This window comes from Rhipicephalus microplus, unplaced genomic scaffold (genome assembly GCF_043290135.1).
Source record: "Rhipicephalus microplus isolate Deutch F79 unplaced genomic scaffold, USDA_Rmic scaffold_16, whole genome shotgun sequence".
Lineage (NCBI taxonomy): Eukaryota > Metazoa > Arthropoda > Arachnida > Ixodida > Ixodidae > Rhipicephalus > Rhipicephalus microplus.
This window is the reverse complement of record NW_027464589.1, coordinates 7973956-7995949: the sequence shown is the minus strand read 5'-3', so window position 1 is coordinate 7995949 and position 21994 is coordinate 7973956. Positions and strand designations below refer to the sequence as shown.

Below are 21994 nucleotides of genomic sequence, written 5' to 3'. Positions count from 1 at the left end.
CCTCCTATCACTGGCAGGCAGCGTTGCAAGAACAAGTCAGCATCAACGCGGCATCCACCCCAGAAGCTTCGCAAAAGGAATATCCAGTCATTATCGGGACATCATTTTTTCTGATCTGGGACTTGAGGATAGTTAGGCCTCGTACATCAGCTTCACCCGACGACGGCTTCGCAGAAGTCCTCCAGGCTTCAAATGCGGTCAAGAGTTTGTGAAGTTCGTTCTATCTCCCCTCTGAAGGCCTTTTCTCCGAGGTTTCATGGGCACCAAAAACAATGTAGGAAAATTTCTCTGAAGCCTCTATTGGCACTCAGCGCAGTGCCATCCCCAACATAGCACACATTCAAAGTCACAGAACAAACAAAAATCTGCCCCACTACTTTTTTTTCCTCGTCCTTGTCAATGCCTGGCCCATTGCTTTACATTCCCCGCCCCCGACAATATTTCACTTGCATGATTACAGCGACGACAGTAATTGTATCGGCTTTGTAACCTCCGCGTTGTTTGCTAATCGCATTCTGCATGCCCTAACATGTACTCTCGTATATCTTCGAAATCCTTCTAATTTTTCAGAATGTTATTGGCATTTTGTCGTCGTGTATCAATACAGTGTCATCACCACTTATGTTGATTTCCCTCCCTTTATTCTTTCTGAAGTGTGCACTTTCAAGAGCCAGCAGGTAATCGGTACCAACAGCTCCAAAAAGCAGTTAGTCTGCGTTGACGGCCTCTCTCTCTCTCTCTCTCATATATATATATATATATATATATACATATATATATTTGTGAGGTTTAACGTCCCAAGTTGACGGCCTCTCCACCGGCGCAGTGTGAATTTCATGGTGAAGTAGGGTTGTTAATCATCACAGAGCTAAAAAAAAATAAGCGGGTGTAAGAACTTCAGGTTCTTTAACTTCAGTAGTAACATATCATGAAGTCATAAACAGATGTTCTGACGCCTGATGACAATGTACGCTTTTACTACGCATTATCACTGCAATATTCCATGTTGTAGTGTGAAGTATGTATACAGGACGAGTGTGCTTATAAAGCATGGAAGCTATTTTCACTGCATTTCCAAACAGAGGAAGTTTTCATTGTATCACAAGCAGATGAGTGGCTTTATGGTAGAACACCCGCTTGACCCGCAAGCGACGCAGGTTTGATCCCCACTCAAATCAATATTTTTTAATTGAATTTATTTGCATCTTTCTCGATTTCTCGGTAGCGCACAAGATGATCTTTCGCTCACGACCAGCAACACGGACGCGGGAATGCGAAACAAGCGCTTTAACGCCATCGCATTAAAATTACCAGCTCCCTTTTTATAAAAACGCCAGGCCTACGCGGAAGGTGCAGCACAGTCACAGGGAAAGCTAGAAGAGCGGCCTTTCAGAGCCTCTTCAAAACAATGATTGGGTAATTACTGCAAGCACAATTGCTTGTTACCCACTAGGACATTATTAATAAACTTTTGGGTAGTAGGCCAGCATTTCCTATGCTATTTTTCGTCATTCTTCTGAGAAGCGCAGTATCCGCTAAACACATGCAAAGAATTTCGTGCAAATTGTTCATGCAGTGGCTCACGATCATGAAGAATTATGGCTGAAGTGGGTATGAGCCACAGTTGTGTCACGGGTCCCGTTAATTCGGGAGGCGATCGCCGGGCTAATTCCAAGGGCCGAAGCATCGGCCCCCCGAACCGCACCACGAAAGCGTGGACAATTTAGAAGTGGTCCTTTTTGGCGCGCCAGCGGACGCCGGCTGTGGCCCAAAGAACAAGTCAGAGCCGAGAGTTGATAAACAAACAAAATTATATTCTCAATAATGGCAGATCGAAAACAATACACAAGTATGCACACTCCAGAATAGTTGAGTACAATTTGTCACCCACCAAACAACGTACTACACAGTACAATCAGCCACACTCGAAACAACGGACACAGACAACAATACGCACTACAATGCAGTCGCATGCATTGAACAACCAAAACACTTAAAGACTAAAGAGATAGAAAACCTATTCAGTCCAAAGTTCTTGGAACAAAAGTCTAGATGACACTCTTCCGAGAATCACTCACTCAAAGTCCAGCGTTGTTGTCGTTCCGTCGCCCCCGAAGTTTCTCTTCCAGGAAACCTCGCCGAAGTTTCTCTTCCAGGGAACCTCGCGTCTTCAATTGGCCACTCTCCAAGCTTCAAACTCCTCCGCCCGAAACACGTCGGCTTCACACATGCAGCTGTTGCCATGCGTCTTCGCTCGATAGCGGTAAACACACACTCTTGCCTGTAGCTCGAGTCGTCACCCCTCAGGTGGAAATCATCTTCTTCTCCTGCTTTGCCTCTACGGACAAAACCTTCGCCGACTACACGGCGGAATCCCTACGCGCTCTGGCGCTAACTTCCGTCTTCCCCTGATATTTTGTCTCGGCTGCTCGATTAAGTACCTTCCGCGCGAGATTCCAGAAGGTTCTCATCATTTCGTCGGCGCGATGCGCAGCGAAGGCTGGAGGAAGGTCGAGAGGGTACGAGGGCCGTCCTGACGGATGACTCAACCCGGCGTCACCATGCCTCTTTCCATCGAGAAATTTCGAGTGCTTGCTTGGCCGCCGATGTGGGGTGAGGAGGTTCGTCGGCAAAGCCACGCTTCCGAGGGGAGAGGCGCGCGCCCGGGGGTCCTTGGATGTTTGTTTTCATTTTCTTTTTTTTTTTTATCGTTGACCTCGCGGCGTCACTCTGGCGCTTCATCGCGAGACTTTGGCGGCGCGCCCTTTTTGAGCGCTCGTTCTGTGACAAGTTGATAGGGGAACAAGAACAAGCTTTTGTAATAGGTTGGAGCATTGGATGGCCCACTCGTTATGCTATTCGCATTGTGCGACGATTGATTGTTCCTCCGCTGTTTTAAAACGCGTTCTAAGTGGTTTCAACACGATTGTTTTCCAGACATCAAGCCTGCCTAAGGCAAGTTTGGCAACAAGTTACAAGCACTAGCGTAGCTCAGTGATGGAATATTGAGCTGGCACCCAGCGGACCCGGGTTCGAGCCCCACTGTGTCTTTGATGCTAGTTTTTTTTTTTTTTATAATTTCGCGCGAGGTGGTTACGGACACCGGAAATGGAGGCGGACAATTGCGCGTGACCCGAGTTGTGATCTCATAAGAGCTTTCGCTGTAAAACAGATCCCTTGTGTTGTGTTATTGCACTTTCGATCATTTGCACCCCCCCCCCCCCCCCATTTTTTTTGGTCATCGTCAGCTACATCTCAGTGATGTATGCCTCGCACTCACAATTCAGAGGTTAAAAATGCGTTACCACGTGCCGAAGTCTTTTTTTATTATATTTCTTTTTTTTGCATTTTCATAAATATAGATATGTATACATATGTGACGAATGCCGGCAACGCCAACAGTGACACCGACGCCAGCGGCAAGATCCAGACAAGAGTGTCCATATAATTGCTATCGCAATTGAAGCAAAATACATTTATTTATTGAACCAAGTCATTCATTCAAATTGCACAAACCTCACCTTACTCATAAGGATGAGTAGAAGAAAAAAAAAGCAGTGAAGAGTGGTTTGTTTGGCAAGCTTGAGTTGTTTTTTCACAAGGTACGCACCCATGCCTGACATACTAGCTAGAAATTCTGGACAAGTCTTATGCTATAAATAGTGCTGCAAAAGTTCAACAGCCTTTTTAGCTGATCGGTCCGGTGGCACCACTGCACTGGTAGTATTGTCATCACATTCACCGCTAAAAGGTTGATCCTCATCTTGCACTTTGGCAATCATTTCCTCGACAGTCTCTTGACGACAGGTACAAACAATTTCATCAAATGATTCGTAGTCCTGTAGCGTGAAAGGGACAGAGGGCACGACTTGACTGAACATTGTCTCAATGTTGGTATCAGCAGGGCTTTCTTCTTCATCAGGTACTGATTCGTAGTCCTGCAGCGTGAAAGGGGCAGAGGGTACGACTTGACTGAACATTGTCTCAATGTCGGCATCAGCAGGGCTTTCTTCTTCATCAGGTACTGCTTTCTTGCGCTTGAAAGCCAGGATGGCGAAAATATCTGCGTATTGTTGTTGCCTTCACTTGCTCCTACGAACGGCTGGCAATAAATTTATGCTGTGGCATTTCCCACTGCCTGCTCTAAGCAGCATTTGATGGAGCAATTGTCTGCGGTAATGAACTTTAATGTTCTGAATAACCCCTTGATCCATCGGCTGGATCACTGCCATTGCATTGGCTGGCAAGAACTCCTAAGTGAGGTCTTGGAGTCCTTGAACCTGACCATGGGCTGGGCAATTATCCACGATGAAGACAACCTTCCTGCCTTGTCTTGTATATCTTGCGTCTTCCTCCCGAAGCCAATCTTCAAAAATGGCTATGGTCATTTACGCTCTTCCGTTCTTGTGGTACGGAACGAGCAGTTGTCGAACGTCTTTCAAACATTGTGGATGCTTTGATTTTCCTATTATTAACAGCTTCAATATCTCATCCCCTGCGAGGTTTGCACCCACCAGCACGGTGATGCGATCTTTACTGCGTTTTCCTCCACTACAGGCTCCGCCTTTGAAGGTGAGAGCCTTCGATGGAAGCGCCTTATAAAAGGCCCACCTCACTGACGGAAATGACGTCTCGTGGCTCAAAGCTCATCAAAACTTCCTTAAGCCGCCCCTGTTGCCAGTCAGTGCAAATGTCCCTGTTTACTGCACCACTCTCACCTGAGATTGCTTTGAAGACTAGGCCATGGCCTGTTTTGAAGCGGTTGGGCCATCCGTCGTTAAGGACAAATTTTTTAAACACCCGTTTGCATGGCGATCTCTCGAGCTTTCTGCTCGAGAATCGGTCGGCTTATGGGCAAATTGGAGCTCCGTGCACACTTAAACCACAGAAAAATAATTTTTTCTAGTTGTTCACAAGGCATCATCCGCATCTGTTTAGATGTAAAGGTCCCGTTTTTAACAGTACCTTCAATCTTTTCTCCGTCTTTCCAGATCCGTGAGAGCGTCAATTTCAGGATGTATTTTTTCGCCACCACCGTCTTGGGCAGGCCGCTTCGCTCAAGCTCCTGAAGACTTTGCAGTTCTTTTTTTTTTTTTTTTAACGAGAATGCATGGTGTGGCCGCTTCTTTTCCATCAGGCCGAAATAACACCGTAATTCACCACACTTCGCTGCACAAATAGGCTTAACGCACAATTGACTTGCCGACTCGGCTCCCACAGCCACAAGTGAGAATGGCTACTGGATTGGCTTGTCTCGATCTCGAGGTGTTGCCATGGTTGTGAAACTACCTTTGGCCTGAGCTCGGTGGGGAAGCGTTCGTCAGTGGGGAAGCGTTCGCCGGTGGGAAGCGTCGGTGGGAAGCGTTCGGTGGGGAAGATGATCGGTGGGGAAGCGTTCGTCAATTTGTCCGTGCTTTCGCTCGCCCATTCGTTCTTGCTTCGAGTCTATGCTGTGTTTAGAGTTTGCGCCGTTTAACTGTAGGTGACGAATAAGCACTGTTTCAATTAACCAATGAATTTTACTGCGCAACACATAGAAATGCAGCCACATGAGCTCGTTTAGTTCCATTAATGAGGCATTTTCATTAAAGCGAGCTTTGTTTGTTGGGAGTCCACTGTATATGTCAGTTTTAGCGTAATATCTTAGAAACAGTGTTCCCATAAAATTTTACATACAAAAATGCCACTGGGTATCAAGTGACACCCTTTTTTTTATGCCTAGGTTGCTTATCCTTCATATAGCCCACTCCCAAATTTTAAAGCGGGTGCACTTATTGATTGATTTATGGGGTTTAACGTCCCGAAACCACCATATGATTATGAGAGAGGCCGTAGTGGAGGGCTCCGGAAATTTCGACCACCTGGGGTTCTTTAACGTGCACCCAAATCTGAGCACACGGGCCTACAACATTTCCGCCTCCATCGGAAATGCAGCCGCGATTTGATCCCGCGACCTGCGGGTCAGCAGCCGAGTACCTTAGCCACTAGACCACCGTGGCGGGGCAAGCAGGTTCACTTATTAAATGCATACTTTCTCTGCAACTACCGAGAGAAATGTAACCATATTCAGTCGTGTTGCTGTAGAGACACATAGATTATGTCTGAACTAATGAAACATTGTATTTTTTTAGTTTTTGCAAAAAAATGAAAATGATGCTTGCACAACGCCACAGAGGGTGCGTATTATTGTGTAATTTTTTTACAGCTTCACTTTTTATGAAATCGGCTATTTTTTTTAGTTCAGATTGTTTTTAACTTGTTGTAGCTCATGTATACAAAATTTCACTAAAATCGATTGAACACTTTTTGAGAAAAAGTACACTGAAGCTGTAGAATTAACAGAAAATGCTATTAGAGAAAAATGAAGTTTCATGTGCACATATTGCTTACACCAGAGGGCGCGTGGGGCACTACGGCGCAGCATTTAAATGGCTTGGAGCAGCTGCGTGACGTCGGGCTTTCACCGGTTTGTTTCTCAGAGTACAGTGAATTTTTTTTGTGTGTCAAAATTGCAAATTTTTTGGGGGGTTTACCCTGCCTTACCCCCTCTTTAAGAAAAAAAAAAACATTTGAAGAAAGAAAAAGAGATCACTTTCAGAAAGAATTTTAAAAATTGCAATCGCACAAGAATCGAAGTTACCAAACTGTGGGCCTTTGCTTGAGAACAGTGACATGACTTTGCATATTTCTGCATTGACTTTTTGTAACTCTGCTTCTCTATCTGCTCAGCTGTGCGGTTGGCATAACGTTCCCCCCCGTCCCCCAGAGCACTGCAAGCTTTAAACAGACAACAAATGTGTGATGCACTATTGCTCCCGGCCACCTCGCACTTGACCGTTTTCAATAGTGTGGCGCAGGAGCCAAGAAACCTCGCCGCACCAACTGCCTCGTAAAGCGCGTGCACATAACACGAAGTGATGAGCAAATATGGTAATAGGCGATAACGCCGCTCAACGTGCGCAACCGGGTGTTATTATTACTGCCTACTTTGGCCTGTTCTGGCACAATTCATGTAGAACTCCTTGCGATTGCCACCTGGGCCGCTCCGCGCCTTGCATAAGGCGCGGAGCGGCCGCGCCTTATGTCTCACGTAAGTAAACCACCGAACGCATAGAACAGATTGTTGAGGAAAAAAAATTAAAAAAAAGGAGGTATGTCGGTCACACTGCATAACAGCCGCGGACCCTCATACCATTAAAACGTGAAGCTAAGCCTAAGCTTTATGATGAGCTTTATGATGTGTTGTAAAGGTACACAATAAAAAAAAGAGTTGGAAGTTAGCGCTCTCACTGTCGTCTCTTTTCCTCTACTACACTGCATAGCATCTTTTCTCCGCGCCCAAACTGAGCTGTGCTAAAGCGATATCATTTTATGATGCACGAACTCACCCGGTCAGCAGTACTCACGACGCCAGATATCTTGGGAGCACCTCTATTTCAGTTAATGATGCAAAAATAATGTTGTTGAGCATTCTAGAACTTCTTCACTGATTATTTTCGTAGCAAATAAACAGAATACTGGTTAAATAAGACATTACTTCATGAAATAACATTCTGAATGTACCCATGTGGTTATCAGCAGATTTGGTAGACAACGCTTGAGACTCATTCAGTCCCAACTGCACTTCTCCAAGATGAATTCAAGGATAATAAAAGGGACTTTTTCTTCAGAACTGATTATATTGCTGGGTGTAACATGACGTCATTTAGCTAGTATCATTCTTTGAAAGTGTGTGAATTTATGTGCCAAACATCAACATATGCAAATACTTTTTTTCCTAAAACTATACACGAATGGAACAGTCTTCCAAAAAACATTGTGACCGCCCCTTCCATAGCGTTTTCTTCCCTCTTAAAGGAGTATGTGGTCACACAATGATATTGTATGCTGTGATTTAGGTATTTTTGGTATGTTTTTATTTTTTGTGTGCCGTGCAATTCAACTTGTTCCCACTGATTTAAATGTACTTTGAATTTGTAAACCCCCTTACAACAATGCCCCCAAAGGGCGCTGTAGGTATAAGTATAAATAAATAAATAATATGGCCAACCTCCTTGGGCACTCGTATCTCTGTGCTGAAACTGAACGATCAAACAAACTTCGTTTTCCTTTTGCAGCGGTGTTTTATGTGGCTAGGGTGTTCTGTCTACACACCGAGAACCCCCAATAGTGTCCTCTAGAAAGCAAAGAAAAAATGAAAAAAAAAAAAAAACCTCAAGGGGCACCTTATGCATTTGCCTAAGACAACTTGAAGGTGACAGCCATTTTGTTTTTATTGCAATAGCAATCAAATTGACATTCTCGGCTGGATTTTGTTGTCGCCAGGGGCATAGGCAGAAATATTTTTCATTTTTTAAGGGGGGGGGCAGGAGCACCTTGATGATTTGAAGAGGCGGGCAGGCAGGCAAATGGTCATTTTGTGCAATATAAGCCATGGTGAAAAAAAATTTTTTTGGAGGGGAGGGGGAGGGAGGGCGTTCCCGATCCAAGTCGCTGTACAAAATAATAACGAATACCTCGCGTGGAGAAAGATTTCTGCACCTCCGAAATGGCAACCCCGCCACTAGTGCTCCTTGGGTGCGGATGACGTCAAGCCTTACTATTTAGTATAAAAATACAATTTTTTTTAGTATCGCATTCATTACTAAAGTTTAGGTGATATTAACAAATTGTAACTTTTAGACCCGATGTCGCACAAGTCACAAGAACGCCGGCTAAAGGGACAATGCTCACCCTAGTTGCCGAAGCGGTTTTTGTGCTGTCAGTCATCCAAAACGCGAAGCATAGATTAGTATCACAGAATGTTTACAAGCAACCACATTGTGCCTCAAGATAGCGCGTGGCAGCTACTGCAACCTTTAAACGATGCAGCAGCCCCCCTCTCACCAAAACGAAGCAATGAATGTGATGCCGCGATATTCAATTTTTTTGTCTTGTTTTATTTTTAACCTTACGCTACTGACCCTGGACAGTGAGGGGCGTACGTGTAACATGACCTAGCCGCTTCAGAGTGGGCCTTCTGACACCAGAACCGCCAGTGATGGCCCCAGTACAGAAAGCTGCGTGTATTAAAACCGAATCGCGGCTGCTCTGACCAGGACGCACGCTTTAGAGCAAACATTTAGAAAAAGAGATAATAAAAAAACAAATTTTTTTATTCAAACCCTAGCACTATGGAGTTCGAAAGGGCAGGGTCTATTGGGGGCATTCATCGCAACAGCGATTACAAACGTCGATGTGCTGCAGGAAGGCATTACGTATAAGCTTTTCTGAATGAATATCCAGGAATAAAGTATATTAGAGAAAAAATGTCAATGCATTCCTATTGTTCACGTTTTGTTTTTCTATTAACACAAAGCACAAAAAATTAGATCACAATGTTCGTAAGTAGACCTGACAGACATTCTGGCGGCACACGTGAAGTTACAAGCAGAAATCGCTTCAATTACGTGCTGCGCAACTCTTCAAGCAAGCTATCAGCAGCATTCTTGGAACGGACGACCTCCGCCAATGAATAGGCACCACAGTTTCATGCTACCAATTGAACTAGACGTCACAAGCCCCTACGGAGAGCACATTTCGCTGTTAAGCGGATTTGCACAACAAAAGCAGCGTCGACACCAAACATCGCATTGCGATTTATTTAAGACGCACGTGTGACTGCTGTTTATTCAGCGGAACTTTGGTGGCCCCGAGAAAAAGGTGCACATGTTTTGACGTGCCGGCGTGGATATCACCGGTGATAAATGCTTCCAAGTCAGACTCTGGCACAGCTTGGTGCAATTTTCGTTGATATTATCAGGATGGCGCAGTACGTTTCATTTGGCGCAAGAGTGACATTACAGCATTTTTTTAAAATTGCAGAAAGAATGGGTAAATCATGACGCGCTGGCGTAGCGAGAAATATGCAGTATGGTACCATTGCATAACTGCTGTGTTGCAATGAAGCACGTCTCATTTTCGCTTGCGCACGTTACAGCTGAAGCACGAGACAGTTTCTTTTTATCTCTCTCTCTCTCTCTCTTTCTTTTTGACGCTGGAAGTAGCGGGGCTGGGATGCTTAAGCTGCCACTCATTTGTACCGCTACATTGCATTGCCTTGTGGCTTTTAAAAGCCGTAGTTTCCGCAGGTTTTCATCTTTTTATCTCTCTCTCTCTTTCTTTTTGACGCTGGAAGTAGCGGGGCTGGGATGCTTAAGCTGCCACTCATTTGTACTGCTACGTTGCATTGCCTTGTGGCTTTTAAGGGCCGTAGTTTCCGCAGGTTTTCAGCAAGAACAGGATTATTTGCCCTTATTTTTTTTTTTCAGTATCAAAACAAGAACCCAAAAACTAACAAACAAAAGAACATCGCAAAAAACAAGAGGAGGTGGGGGGTGGGTTCTCATTTGCAAGCGCCAACATCAGCGTTGCGGTCTTATAGTGGCTTAGAGTGGCCGAACACACGAAGGTAACGTTTCCCACAAAGGTGAGAGTTTCAAAGGATCAACACAACTAGCAGAATCTTTTTTTTTTTTTTTTCAAAACAACTCGCGCATGTCTTCCTGGAACACACGTGAATGGACGGGACGGCGCAGCTGGCTGCCGCAAAAGTGTGGGTGAAAGCTTTGATCACTAATAGATTCTTTTGACAGGAACGCCAAAACGTGCCTGACCCCTTTTAATTGTGATCGAAATTGTATGGACCGTCCAGGCTGGTTTTTCGCTGTTGCCGCTTTCATTCACTGTATATATATATGCGCGTGTGTGTATATATATATTGGGAGTAATCATTCAATGGGCCAGTTAGTCTTAGTGAAGGTATGGAGTATGGCACAATGGGGGCGTTGTCAACAAGGCGAGAGGGACGCGGCAGCAAAGAAGTTTAGAAGTTCATGTCAGTATAACTCATCCTCTGATGAAGGGAGGACCCCTCCAGAAACTGTTGGGAAATAAATATATTTATCCTTGTTGACAATGCTCCCATTATGCCATATCCCATATATATATATATATATATATATATATATATATATATATATATATATATATATATATATATATATGGTATCCTGCCCACGGCAAATTATCTTTTCACCCACTTTTTTTCATATTTACTTTAAAATTTGGTCTAATATCTTCCCCTATACTTTCCTTATTGTCTGTTAGATCTCATTATTATTGCGTAAAACACGAAAAAAGGAGCCCTTAGGTATACACTTCTTTCCTTATATATGTGTGACGCGACAAAATGGAGACACGTCGTGGTCGAGTGCCATGCGTTTATTCTAATGCACGCGCACTTCCTCTTCGTCGGCTTCTCCTAGAATCACCTTGTTATTGCTTCAAACTTCCCCCTCCCCTCAAGAACGTCTCAGTTCAGAAGGTTCAAAATAACGCCGCAGTTTGCTAACATGCACAATGTCAGAGTTTCTGTGTAAGGGTAGCACGGAGCGGTTGGTTGATCTCATAGTTCACTGTTGAGACCTTGCGTAGAATCTTGTAGGGTCCTTCCACGACGAAACTCAGCCGTTGTTGGGATGCCATGGTGTCTCGTAAACGACAAAGTCACCGACTTGGAACTCAATCGGAAGAAATTTTCTATCATAAATGACTGTTCTTATTGTGGTAGGCGATAGAATTGGTAACTGCAGTTTTTCGCGCTTCTTCGACGGTTTCTTCTCGTTCTTCCAGTACAGTAGGATAAGATGGAATTCCATACATCAGGAAGGAAGGTGCGTAGCCGGTCACTTCGTGGGGTGTTCTGTTGTATTCGACAATTACCTCCGAAAGCAGCTTAGTCTAAGACTTCTGTGGTTCGTCATTGATATTTAAGTCTCGTTACGACAGCCTGGTGCATTAGAATAAACGCATGGCATCTCGACCACGACGTGTCTCCATTTTGTAGCGTCACACAAGTCGACAGGATCGACCTCATCAACGTGCCATGGCTATGCCAAAGCCTCCGCTCAACATACAGAAGTTCAAGGCAACACCAGAAGACGTCCCCATCGAAGTGGCTTCTTCTTTTCAACATGAAGGCAGCCGAAGCGTCATGGACTCACCGCGATCGGGTCAGTCACTTCAACGAATACATTGAAGGGGAAGCGTTCAAGTGGTAGCTGACAGAGATTTTCGGCAACGGCGAGGCAACTTGGGACGATATCAAGCGTGACATGCAAGCCCGCTTTGCTATGACTGAAGGAGATGCCTTCCGTCTCTTCATTCACTACCGACTGAAAGGAGGGCAGACCATCAAGGACTACTATGACGAGAAAAAGCGACTGGGTTCCTTGGCTGATCTGAAAGAGTGCCACATCATTTCTGGACTGACTGATGGTGTTCCTCCTGATGTGGAACTGGCGCTCGCCGGACTGTCTTTCAACTCGTCATTAGAGTGGCTCACCGCTGCTCAACGGGTCGAGATGCCATGCGTTTTACTTTAATGCACGCGCACTTCCTCTTCGTCGGCTTCTCCTAGAATCACCTTGTTAATGCGTCACACACACACACACACGCACACACACACATATATAAGAGAAACAAGTGTATACTTAATGGCTCGTTTTTCGTGTTTTACACAATATTAATGACATGCACACACACACATATATAAGAGAAACAAGTGTATACTTAAGGGCTCGTTTTTCGTGTTTTACACAATATTAATGACATCTAACAGACAATAATGCCAAGGAAGGTATAGGGGAAGTTATCATATCAGGCCAATTGTAATTTAAGTAAGAAGAAAGAAAAGTGGGTGAAAAGATAACTTGCCGTGGGCAGGATTCGAACCTGCGACCTTCGAATAACGTGTTCGATGCTCTACCACTTGAGCTACCACGACAGCTATCCCCCCAGCCACTTTATTGGGTATCTATGTCCATTTTAAATGTGGGAGTGTCATTCAGCGCCACTAGTAGCCATGGCGGCGAGTGTGGCACACTCTTTATGAGCCTGTTTGGCGTCACGTAGCACGTGAACTAATTACTAACTGGCAGCTGACCAATAGTCCCTCATAAACAACCTAAAGGCACAAAGTCTGCCAGTACGAGACCCTCGTTAATGAATAAGGGAAACAAGTGTATACTTAAGGGCTCGTTTTTCGTGTTTTACACAATATTAATGAGATTAACAGACAATAATGCCCAGGAAATTATAGGGGAAGTTATTAGGCCAATTGTAATGTAAATGAGAAGAAAGAAAAGTGGGTGAAAAGATAACTTGCCGTGGGCAGGACCCGCACTCCGCGCCTAGCTTGTCGCGATGCCCCGACACGCACTTATCTCTCACGCCTGGTATGCCCCGCAAGCGGGGGGGGGGGGGTGTAGACGTTTGTGTGCCCGCGCTTATTTTTTGGTGGGGAGAATTGTATGCCTTCGGCTTTCAGTGGAACGATTGGGTTAGTTGCCGAGCACACAAAGGTCAATTCGGTCTCTACACAGGTCCCCTTTGCAAAAAGAGCGCAATTTTCATAGACAGCGAGGTAAAACAAGGACACTTGTTAGTTTGTACTCATCTGTACTTGTGAATATGTATCGTGCATCCTTTTTCTCTAAGCAGCGCGTTGCGTGTCGAGCGGTAAACGTTGTTAGTTTGCTCTCGTCCTGTGTGTATCGTTTTGCGCGTTATTTGTGAGAGAGCAGCGCCCCGCATGTTTCGATCCGCTTGCCGTTCCCAGCGTGACCCTCCAAGGTGTTGCTGTCAGATCCATTGCTTCACCCTTACGGCGAAACAGTCACTTTTTTTAACATATTTATGGCCTTTGATCTATCACTACGTGCGCGGAGCTCGTAGATCGCTATCGCGTCGCCGCGGCCGCATTTCTATGCGCGGCGGTAGCAGAAAACGATAGTTCCTTTTACAATCCACATGTGCTCTGCTGCGCAAGCGTCTTTAAAACTATGTCGTTTTACGCCATCTACGATCGCATCTGCCGCAGTTTTGTCTGCAGAGTATGCGGAAAGCAGCGTTGCTTTGAACGGTCGAGCGCACCCTTTCGGGGCTCTGTCAGTTACGTTGTCGCCATACATGATCGCGTCAAGAGCGACCGCAGTTTCGTCCAGAGCTGTTGTGGCAACGATGATCACACGCCCTGTAGAAGACAGTGCGTGCGCTGGTCGCAGGCGTACTTGTGAAGCTTCGAGTGCGCAGCTTGCGGCCTTTGTTTGACAGTTTACATCCTAAAGTCCATATCACTTGCCATGACTAGGAAATGTGTTCGAAACATTCGAATATAGGCCCAATGGACAGTGAAATTTGGCTGGGGAATTTCATGAATTCGTAACTGCTGCGGTTTAGCATCGCTGAGATTCTACTGTACGTTTAGATTAACACCTCTTAATGTCCCGGCCAATCCGCGTGACATGGCAGGTATGAATTTCTTAGAATCATCAGCCCCTTCCGATTAGTTTATTGAGGTTCTCAATACAGGCGATATCAAATTTTAGACATGATAACTGCACCCCTCACGTTTCGTCTTGATGGAGCTATCAGAAGTACCAAAAAACACAACGCCCAAGCTCAAGAAGTTGCCCTAAAATTGATCTTGAAAAAACCGCATTTCAAAGATATAACTGAAAGCTAATCTGTGCAGAAAAGATAATTTCCTAAGATGATTCCTTCCATCATGACAGCTTGGCAATCATGGCTATTTTGAGCAAGTAGCTTTAGCGAACTCATGCGAAATGCATTGGCACGCAGCCAGGTGACGATTTCCAGGGGACTATAGACAAGGTTTCCCAAGTTGTTGTTAGACACTTGATGCTTTTCAAAAGGAACTTAACTTAATGCATGTTTAATTACAATCTTCACTTGTTTTCTCGTGAAAGCAGAGAAGCTAAATTTGCAAAAGCAAATAAAAGCGAAAAGTATGTAATTTTTGGTAAAAAACTTGCATCTCTCCTTAAAGTACATTTAGTGCATATATATGTCACAATTCCCACCAGGTACATAATAACGCAACTCACCTGTACGCAACAGAGGCCACCTCTCCCTCCTCGTCATCTTGGATAAATGGGTTGACGTTCTCAAAGCTGTGCTTATCTTCTCCCTAAAAGAAACATTGAGGCACAGCCCGAGACAACAGTTTTAGAAAGTGGCCGGCCCTCTACCACACAAGCGCAGCTACAGCTAAATTATATGGTAGCACAAATACACAAATAAATTAAAACCAAGTTTGCGAGAATATTCGAGAACTTCAAACGGTGATGTGATTGGCTGAGGCCATGTTAGAGCAGGTTTTTGGAGCAGGAAAAAGGGCTTTAGGAGCAGCTAGAAGTTCACTTTAGAGAAGAGGAAAAGGTTTTCGGAGCCACTAAAGGTGTACTTTGGAGCAGGGGTGGAAGAAAGAAAAAAAGGCTTTGTGAGCAACCAAGAGCGTAAACTAAAGCAGGGAATAAGACTGTTGGAGACGCTTAGAGTCAATGCGCAGTGAACAAACGGAATTCGCGACGACTGAAAGAGCTGAATAAAGCCTAACTAAGAAGCGTTCCATAACATTCTGTATACGTACAGCTCAGACTACTCAAAGCGTAACCGTGTACATTGCAGGACCAGCTATAAAGCAGACTTTTCTTACTACCGTTTATCATCCCATAAAACTCCACGTATACGCGTATCGCTTGCACAGCCTCCGATATGAAAGATCAGTTGCGATGCGGCCCAGATAAGTGAGTTAATGACTTCGCTTTTCAGCTAAGATACACTGGCAAGGTGGAGACGAAGGCGCTACGAAGGAGGAGAGGACGCAAAAAAAATCAAGGAACCAAGAGAGCTAGAAAAGAAAGGAAGAAATTTAAAGGCAGAAAGTTGGCCGTTCAAAATTTAAGTAACAGTTGACCTTGGGTGCTTAACGTGTTCTCTTGGCTCTTTGCTTGGCATAGACAGAGTCGAACCACAGCCTGTCACAGATCATGCAGAAAAAGTGTTGTGTCACTAGTTTGTGTTTCTGTGTAGTCTAGTCACATTGGAGGTGCTGTTGTATTTTGTATCCAGTTGAACCTCTTTATGCTCTAGGCAGCGATTCTTGTCTTTCTTATGATATGTTTTTTATAAGCAGGGTACCACGTATGCATTTTTTCATCAACCCATATTTTACTCTAGGCACACTGGTGTCTCCTATACTAGTACCTCATTTTTTTTATTCAAAGATACCTCACAGGCTGAGGCATAGTGAAAGGGGGCAGTACAAAGGTTTAATTTCAGTATCGTTGACAAAATATAAATACGTGAACAGGTTTCATGAACCAAATAACAAAGTGCAGTGCAATAGAAAGTACTTACGGCTACTACTGGTAAAAAAATCACAAAACAATCACAGGAGGCATTATCTATAAAGTAATGTAGTCAAGCAAACTTCACATTTTATACAATTAACTGGTCGACATATGAAGAAAAAAAAAGAAAAAAAAGTCAGTACGATGTTATAAAATGGCGAATTAAAAAAATAAGTAAGAGGATTACGATACAACAGAGGGCATACAGATGTCATGCCAGATTTCTTTGCGCTTCCTTGGCCAGATAACTGGTCAATGTGTCACAGAATGTATTAGTGTTTTCTAGACATGCTGGCAAAAAGTTTCAACATCAGACAGCACGTGGAAGTGCTGACCTATCGAATGCATGTGTTGATCCGTAAATGCACGAAAAGCCAGGATGATTATGATGCCTGTATGTCGTAGACTAGGGCGGCGTCAAGCATGCCAGTGTTCGAGATGAGTGTATGAATTTGTGAAACAGTGTCAGCAACGCAATGTCCCGGTGAGTAATCAAAGGTTTCAATTTCAATGGAAGGTTAAGTTTGATTTGTGTCACACTTGACTGATACTTGCAATTGTTAGAAATGAAGCGTCTTGTCCTGTTTTGAACTTATTCAAATATGTCGAGGTATTTCTGGGGAGAGGACCAAATAGGGAAGGCGTACTCGAGGGCGAATAACAGTGAGGTATGCCCACTTACGAACATTCGGAAGAGCATTTCTTAGATTTCGACGCAAGTACCCCAAGGATCGGGAAGCTTTGGCTAAAACGGAAGTTATGTGGCCTGACCAAGAAAGATTTGAAGTGAACGTAACTACTAGATATTTATATTGTGTAGCAATTGTAAGAGTGTCTTTATTGATACGGTATGAATCCAGTGAAAGTGTAGCTTTCTCAGTGAATGACATAGTGAATGCATTTTCACGTGTTCAATGTCATTAACCATTTAAAGCACCACTTAGTAATTTGTTGTTTTAGGTCGCATTGAAGAACCAGATGATCATCTGTGTTTTCTATAGGGCGATAGACTATGCACGTGTCGGCAAATATTTTCATTGTAGAGGACACATTATGTGGGAGATAGTTGATAAATGCGAGAAAAAGTAAAGGACCGAGGACGCTGCCTTGTGGTACACCAGACGATACTTTATTTGAGGAGGCCGAAAAGTTATTTACAATAGTGAATTGGTGATGATTAGAAAGAAAATTCTGGAGCCATGATGAAGTGAGACTGTCCAATTTAAGAGCTGAAAGTTTTAAAATAAGGTGACAGTGAGTGATGAAGTGAGACTGTCCAATTTAAGAGCTGAAAGTTTTAAAATAAGGTGACAGTGAGAGATGCGGTCGAACGCCTTCGAAAAGTGAAGAAAGAACAATCAGCTTGTAGGTTCTTATACTTAGAAATTTTGGCGCAACCTCGACTCACGCAAACACTCACACAAGCACACACACTTACACCAGAGCAACACACACGACACGCAGTCGACACGCGTGTCGACACGCGTGTCGCAGTCGCGTGTCGCACGACACGCAGTCGACACGCGTGTCGTGTGTGTTGCTCTGGTGTAAGTGTGTGTGCTCTGGTGTAAGTGTGTGTGCTTGTGTGAGTGTTTGCGTGAGTCGAGGTTGCGCCAAAATTTCTAAGTATATGATGTATAACCAACTAGCCCAACAACAAGTTGTAGGTTCTTGTTCAAGTTTGTGCATAAGGCTGTGGTAAATCCAAGCAAGTGTATTTTGCACGACAAGCCCCTTCTAAAACCATGCAGATTATGGCAAAAGAATTCGTTAGTCTCAACGTCTGTAAATCTGCGAGGTGATAATGTGTTCGAGTAGCTTACAAAAAATGCATGTCAAGGAGATTGGACGGTAATTTTTGCAGGATGATTTATTGCCATTTTTAAATACCAGTATAATTTTTGCAATTTTCCAGTCTATAGGGAGGAGGCCAGTTGCGAGTGACTGTTTAAATACGTGAAGAACAATTTCACTTGACACTGTGACTGTATTTCGTGAGATATTTGAGTTTATACCATCTATGCCACATGAAGATGACATCTTAAGGTTATTTATGAGTGATGATATTCCTTCCAATGAGATTTCTATGTGTTCCATGTAGTGGTAGCTGAGATCAGGAAGGAATATAAGGTAGGCTTGTGTCTTTTTTGTGAATACTACTGAACTGAAGAATGAATAAAAATCTGATGAACATTTACTACCTAGGAAGGGAACATTGCTGCTGACATGCATCATTAGATTCATCAGTAGGACTTTATAGCACTTAGCTGGATTGTTTTTAAGTAATTCAGGAAGGCCGTTAGAGAAATATTTGTCCTTGGCCTGTCCTGAGGGTTCAAGATACCTTTTGTAAATCTTCTATGACGATAATGTTCAAAGGCTTTTAGCCGTTATTTCCTGTTCGTCATGCGTTTCGGCTTTTTTGTAAACCAGGCATTTAATTTATGGTTCGTTATTGCAACTAGTACAACATACCGATTCGCAGAGAGTATTTTTAAATAACAATCAGTTTTCACCCGCAAATCTGTTGTAAAACGATGGCCACATTATGTTTTCGAAAAATGTTCTTAGTTCAGTGTTTGTTGCGATAAAGTTACCTTTCTTCTAGTCACGATTTTGCTTTGCTGTCAAACATGTCGTGGGCCATGTTACGTTTATTGTCACTTGAAGGAGATCGTGATCGCTAAAACCATCAAGCTGTTCCATATGACCAATGGTTTCAGGAGCGTTTGTGAGAAGAAGGTCGAGAACAGGGGTACCACGTGTAGGTTTAGAAACAGTTTGGAATAGATTGAGATTTAAACACAAGTTGATGAATCCGGTTGATGTCCGACAGGATAATACTAGTTTCACCAAATCAATATGTGGATAATTAAAATCACCCAAAATATAAGTTAGTGCAGCATAAAAGTGTTTCGATGCTTTGTTTTTTTTTTAATTAAATGTATTTAAGGAGAGTTTGGTGCCAATGCGTGGCGCCTGCTACTCCTCCCGGTGCTTTGTTAATGCTGTTGTATAGCAAAAGCCTATCAATAAATCAGAGGACAAAATCATGCAGGCCACCCAGATGATCTCAAGGTGAGAATTTGTGCCAATCACAATTCTTATGAATGCGTTCGACAACAAAACAACAATTGTTTTGTTGCTTGTTCGCTCTCTTCGTGACCTCAGGCCACAGCACCACATTGGTAATCATTTTTAACCCTTACCCATCCGTTGTAGAGCATCCCCAGACAACCCAACACGGCCATAGTGATCCACTGTCGGGCACAGCGCGACAAGAGTGTCTGTGTTTTAAATTTCACGGTTTGCTCACTTCAAGTCGCTTTAATACATGAAGCTCCATCTCGAGAAATACGCCAGCTTTGATTTTTGATGTTAACGTTTTTTTTTTTTTTTTTTCACAATGTTCATCAAGGAGCGTACCCACTCACACTGAGAAGCATGGCCAATTTTCACCGCATGCATTTTAAGGTGATGCTTTTAGTGGAAGCGAGGATCCCTTTAGTTAGGAGGAAGAGAATTGCGTTCCTCACCCAGACAGTGACACGACAGAAGTGACAATGGTGGTGAAGACAACAGCTCAGTTTTTCTGCAAAACTAACAGCCCTGGCCTGCACCCAGCAGAATACTTTGAGCGGTATCATACGCTGGCCATAAGAGTTGCTTGTAGGATGCAGAAGCAAAAATAAATATACTGCGAGTTTTTCTGCTACAGTTTCTGTTTTTTTTCTTTGCAGCACCAGAAACTGGAAGAATAGTTTTGGACCGGTAGTGCTGGAAAGTCGGTAAAAGTTTTGGACTGTTAGGGATTGTGGTGACCTCGCTACTCACCGTAACGGAAAATCACTGTGAGTTCAGGCTTAGCAAGCCACAAGGCCATGTCTCCACCGCCTGCTCACGTGTAGCGCACTGCTCCACGCGCGCTCAACTAGCAAAGCGTTTAGTGCGGTGCGGCAAAATAGTGTTTGATTTTAACAGCAACACACTAACACTTAATTACTTTTGGTGGCCCCCCAAACAACAGTACAAAGCCCGCAACCTGGACGCGGGGAGCAAAGACTCAGCATGTGGACGTTCACGGAAAAGGGAAGATCGTGATGTCAAAGCTGGAAATGGCGAGCTGTGACACACCGGTCAGGTAAAGGTACCTCGCGGCTATCTTGCGCACTCACGCGATGGTCACTGAGCCTAGTCGCGAGAGTTAGGAAGAACCTCATACGCGTAGGCCTTCGGCAATTGCAGCTTGGCGTGGTACGACCACGTTTAGCATTAGACACCCCTGTTTGGCTTAGCGTAAACCCGCCCGCCGGGGATGCCTAGACATCCAGGCAGGCTACAATCCGGTGATTCCCATAGGGGACGCGGACAAAGGAAAAACACGAGCTTACCGAGCGCGGGCCAACGAGGAGAGACCCTTCCCACTCCTAGTGCACACGTGACCCGGCGCCGGCCGAGAACACGCATCGCGCACACAAGGGGGATACTCTAGCAGATTTTCTGTGCTGGTATCGTGTAGTGTGTTTGGTAATGGCAGGCGACATGAGACATCAGCATTTGAGTTTTCGGTTCCCCTGCAATACTGCAATGTGTAATTATAATTGTCCAAGAGAAGAGCCCACCTCTGAATCCTTGCCGCAGCCATGGGAGGTATGGCTTTTCCATACCTCCCAGAGGTATGGGAGGTATGGCATTCCAACTTCAAAGGTTTATCAGGGTCAAAGTGTGTCAAAAACTTCGACCTTTGTATAGCCTGCTTAACCTTTCAAACTGCTTACTCGTATACCTGCTATCATTTCCACGTAGCTCCTTTAGTTAGCAGATTGTATAATGGCGCTAGGACTGTGGAAAGGTTCAGTAAAAATTTGGCATAATAGTTTATTAAGCCCAAAAAGGATTTCAGTTTGCTGACTGACTTGGGAATCAGTGCTTGAAGAACTGCTTCAATGTTGTCGTCCTTCGATTTGAGCCCATCAGCATCAACTTTATGTCCGAGGAAAGTGACTTCTTGTCTGAATTTGCATTTCTTGATGTTTAGCCTGAGACCATAGTCCCGTAAGCGCAGCAAAACTTGCTTTAACAATGAAGTGTCATTGCGCTTCTCAGCCACTATGATGTCGTCCAGATAGGCTTGTACACCTGGAAGATCCTTGAATAAGGAATCCATATGCCTCTGGAAGATGGCCAAAGCTGAGCTATTCCCAAAAGGAAGTCTATTCAAGCAGAATAGGCCCTTGTGAGTGTTTATGAATGTCAGCTTCTTGGCCTCGTCGTCCAGGGGCAGCTGGTTGTACGCTTGAGTAAAATTCAGTGTACTAAATACTTCACCGCCATTCAGTCGTGCGAAGATGTCATCCACACGGGGTAGTGGGTACTGTTCAGTCACTGTGGCCGTGTTCACTGTCAGGCAAAAATCTCTAACAGTCGAAGAGTTAGGTTAGGTTAATTTGGTTTTTATGGCACAAAAGCAGCTAAGCCTATGCTGCGCCAGACACAAAACTTTCAGGAATGAGCGCTGAGAAGAAGAAATTTTAAAGCTTATTTACAACAGATTACATTCATTCAGAAAGTTTAGCACGTCAGGCAGACGTACTAGAGGGTCATCTCCTAGGAACAAAGCAGGGTGTAAAGGTACGTGTTGTTTGTATAGCTTGCTGAAATGTTTTTGTCTCTGTGTTTCAATGATAAGACAGGTGATTACGATGTGCATAAGTGTTAATGCTACTTGGAATTTTTCG

At 44.1% G+C, this 21994-nt stretch overlaps 1 protein-coding gene across 1 annotated transcript in view; it reads right to left on the bottom strand.

Annotated features, from left to right (window-relative positions):
• The window catches only part of eIF3d1 (eukaryotic translation initiation factor 3 subunit d1), a 201447-nt gene that overhangs the window by 20442 nt on the left and 159011 nt on the right, over positions 1-21994 (bottom strand). Inside the window, exon 9 of the mRNA XM_037417982.2 lies at positions 14949-15031. Within this exon, the coding sequence (XP_037273879.1) occupies positions 14949-15031 (83 nt within the window). The remainder of the gene's footprint in view (positions 1-14948; positions 15032-21994) is intronic.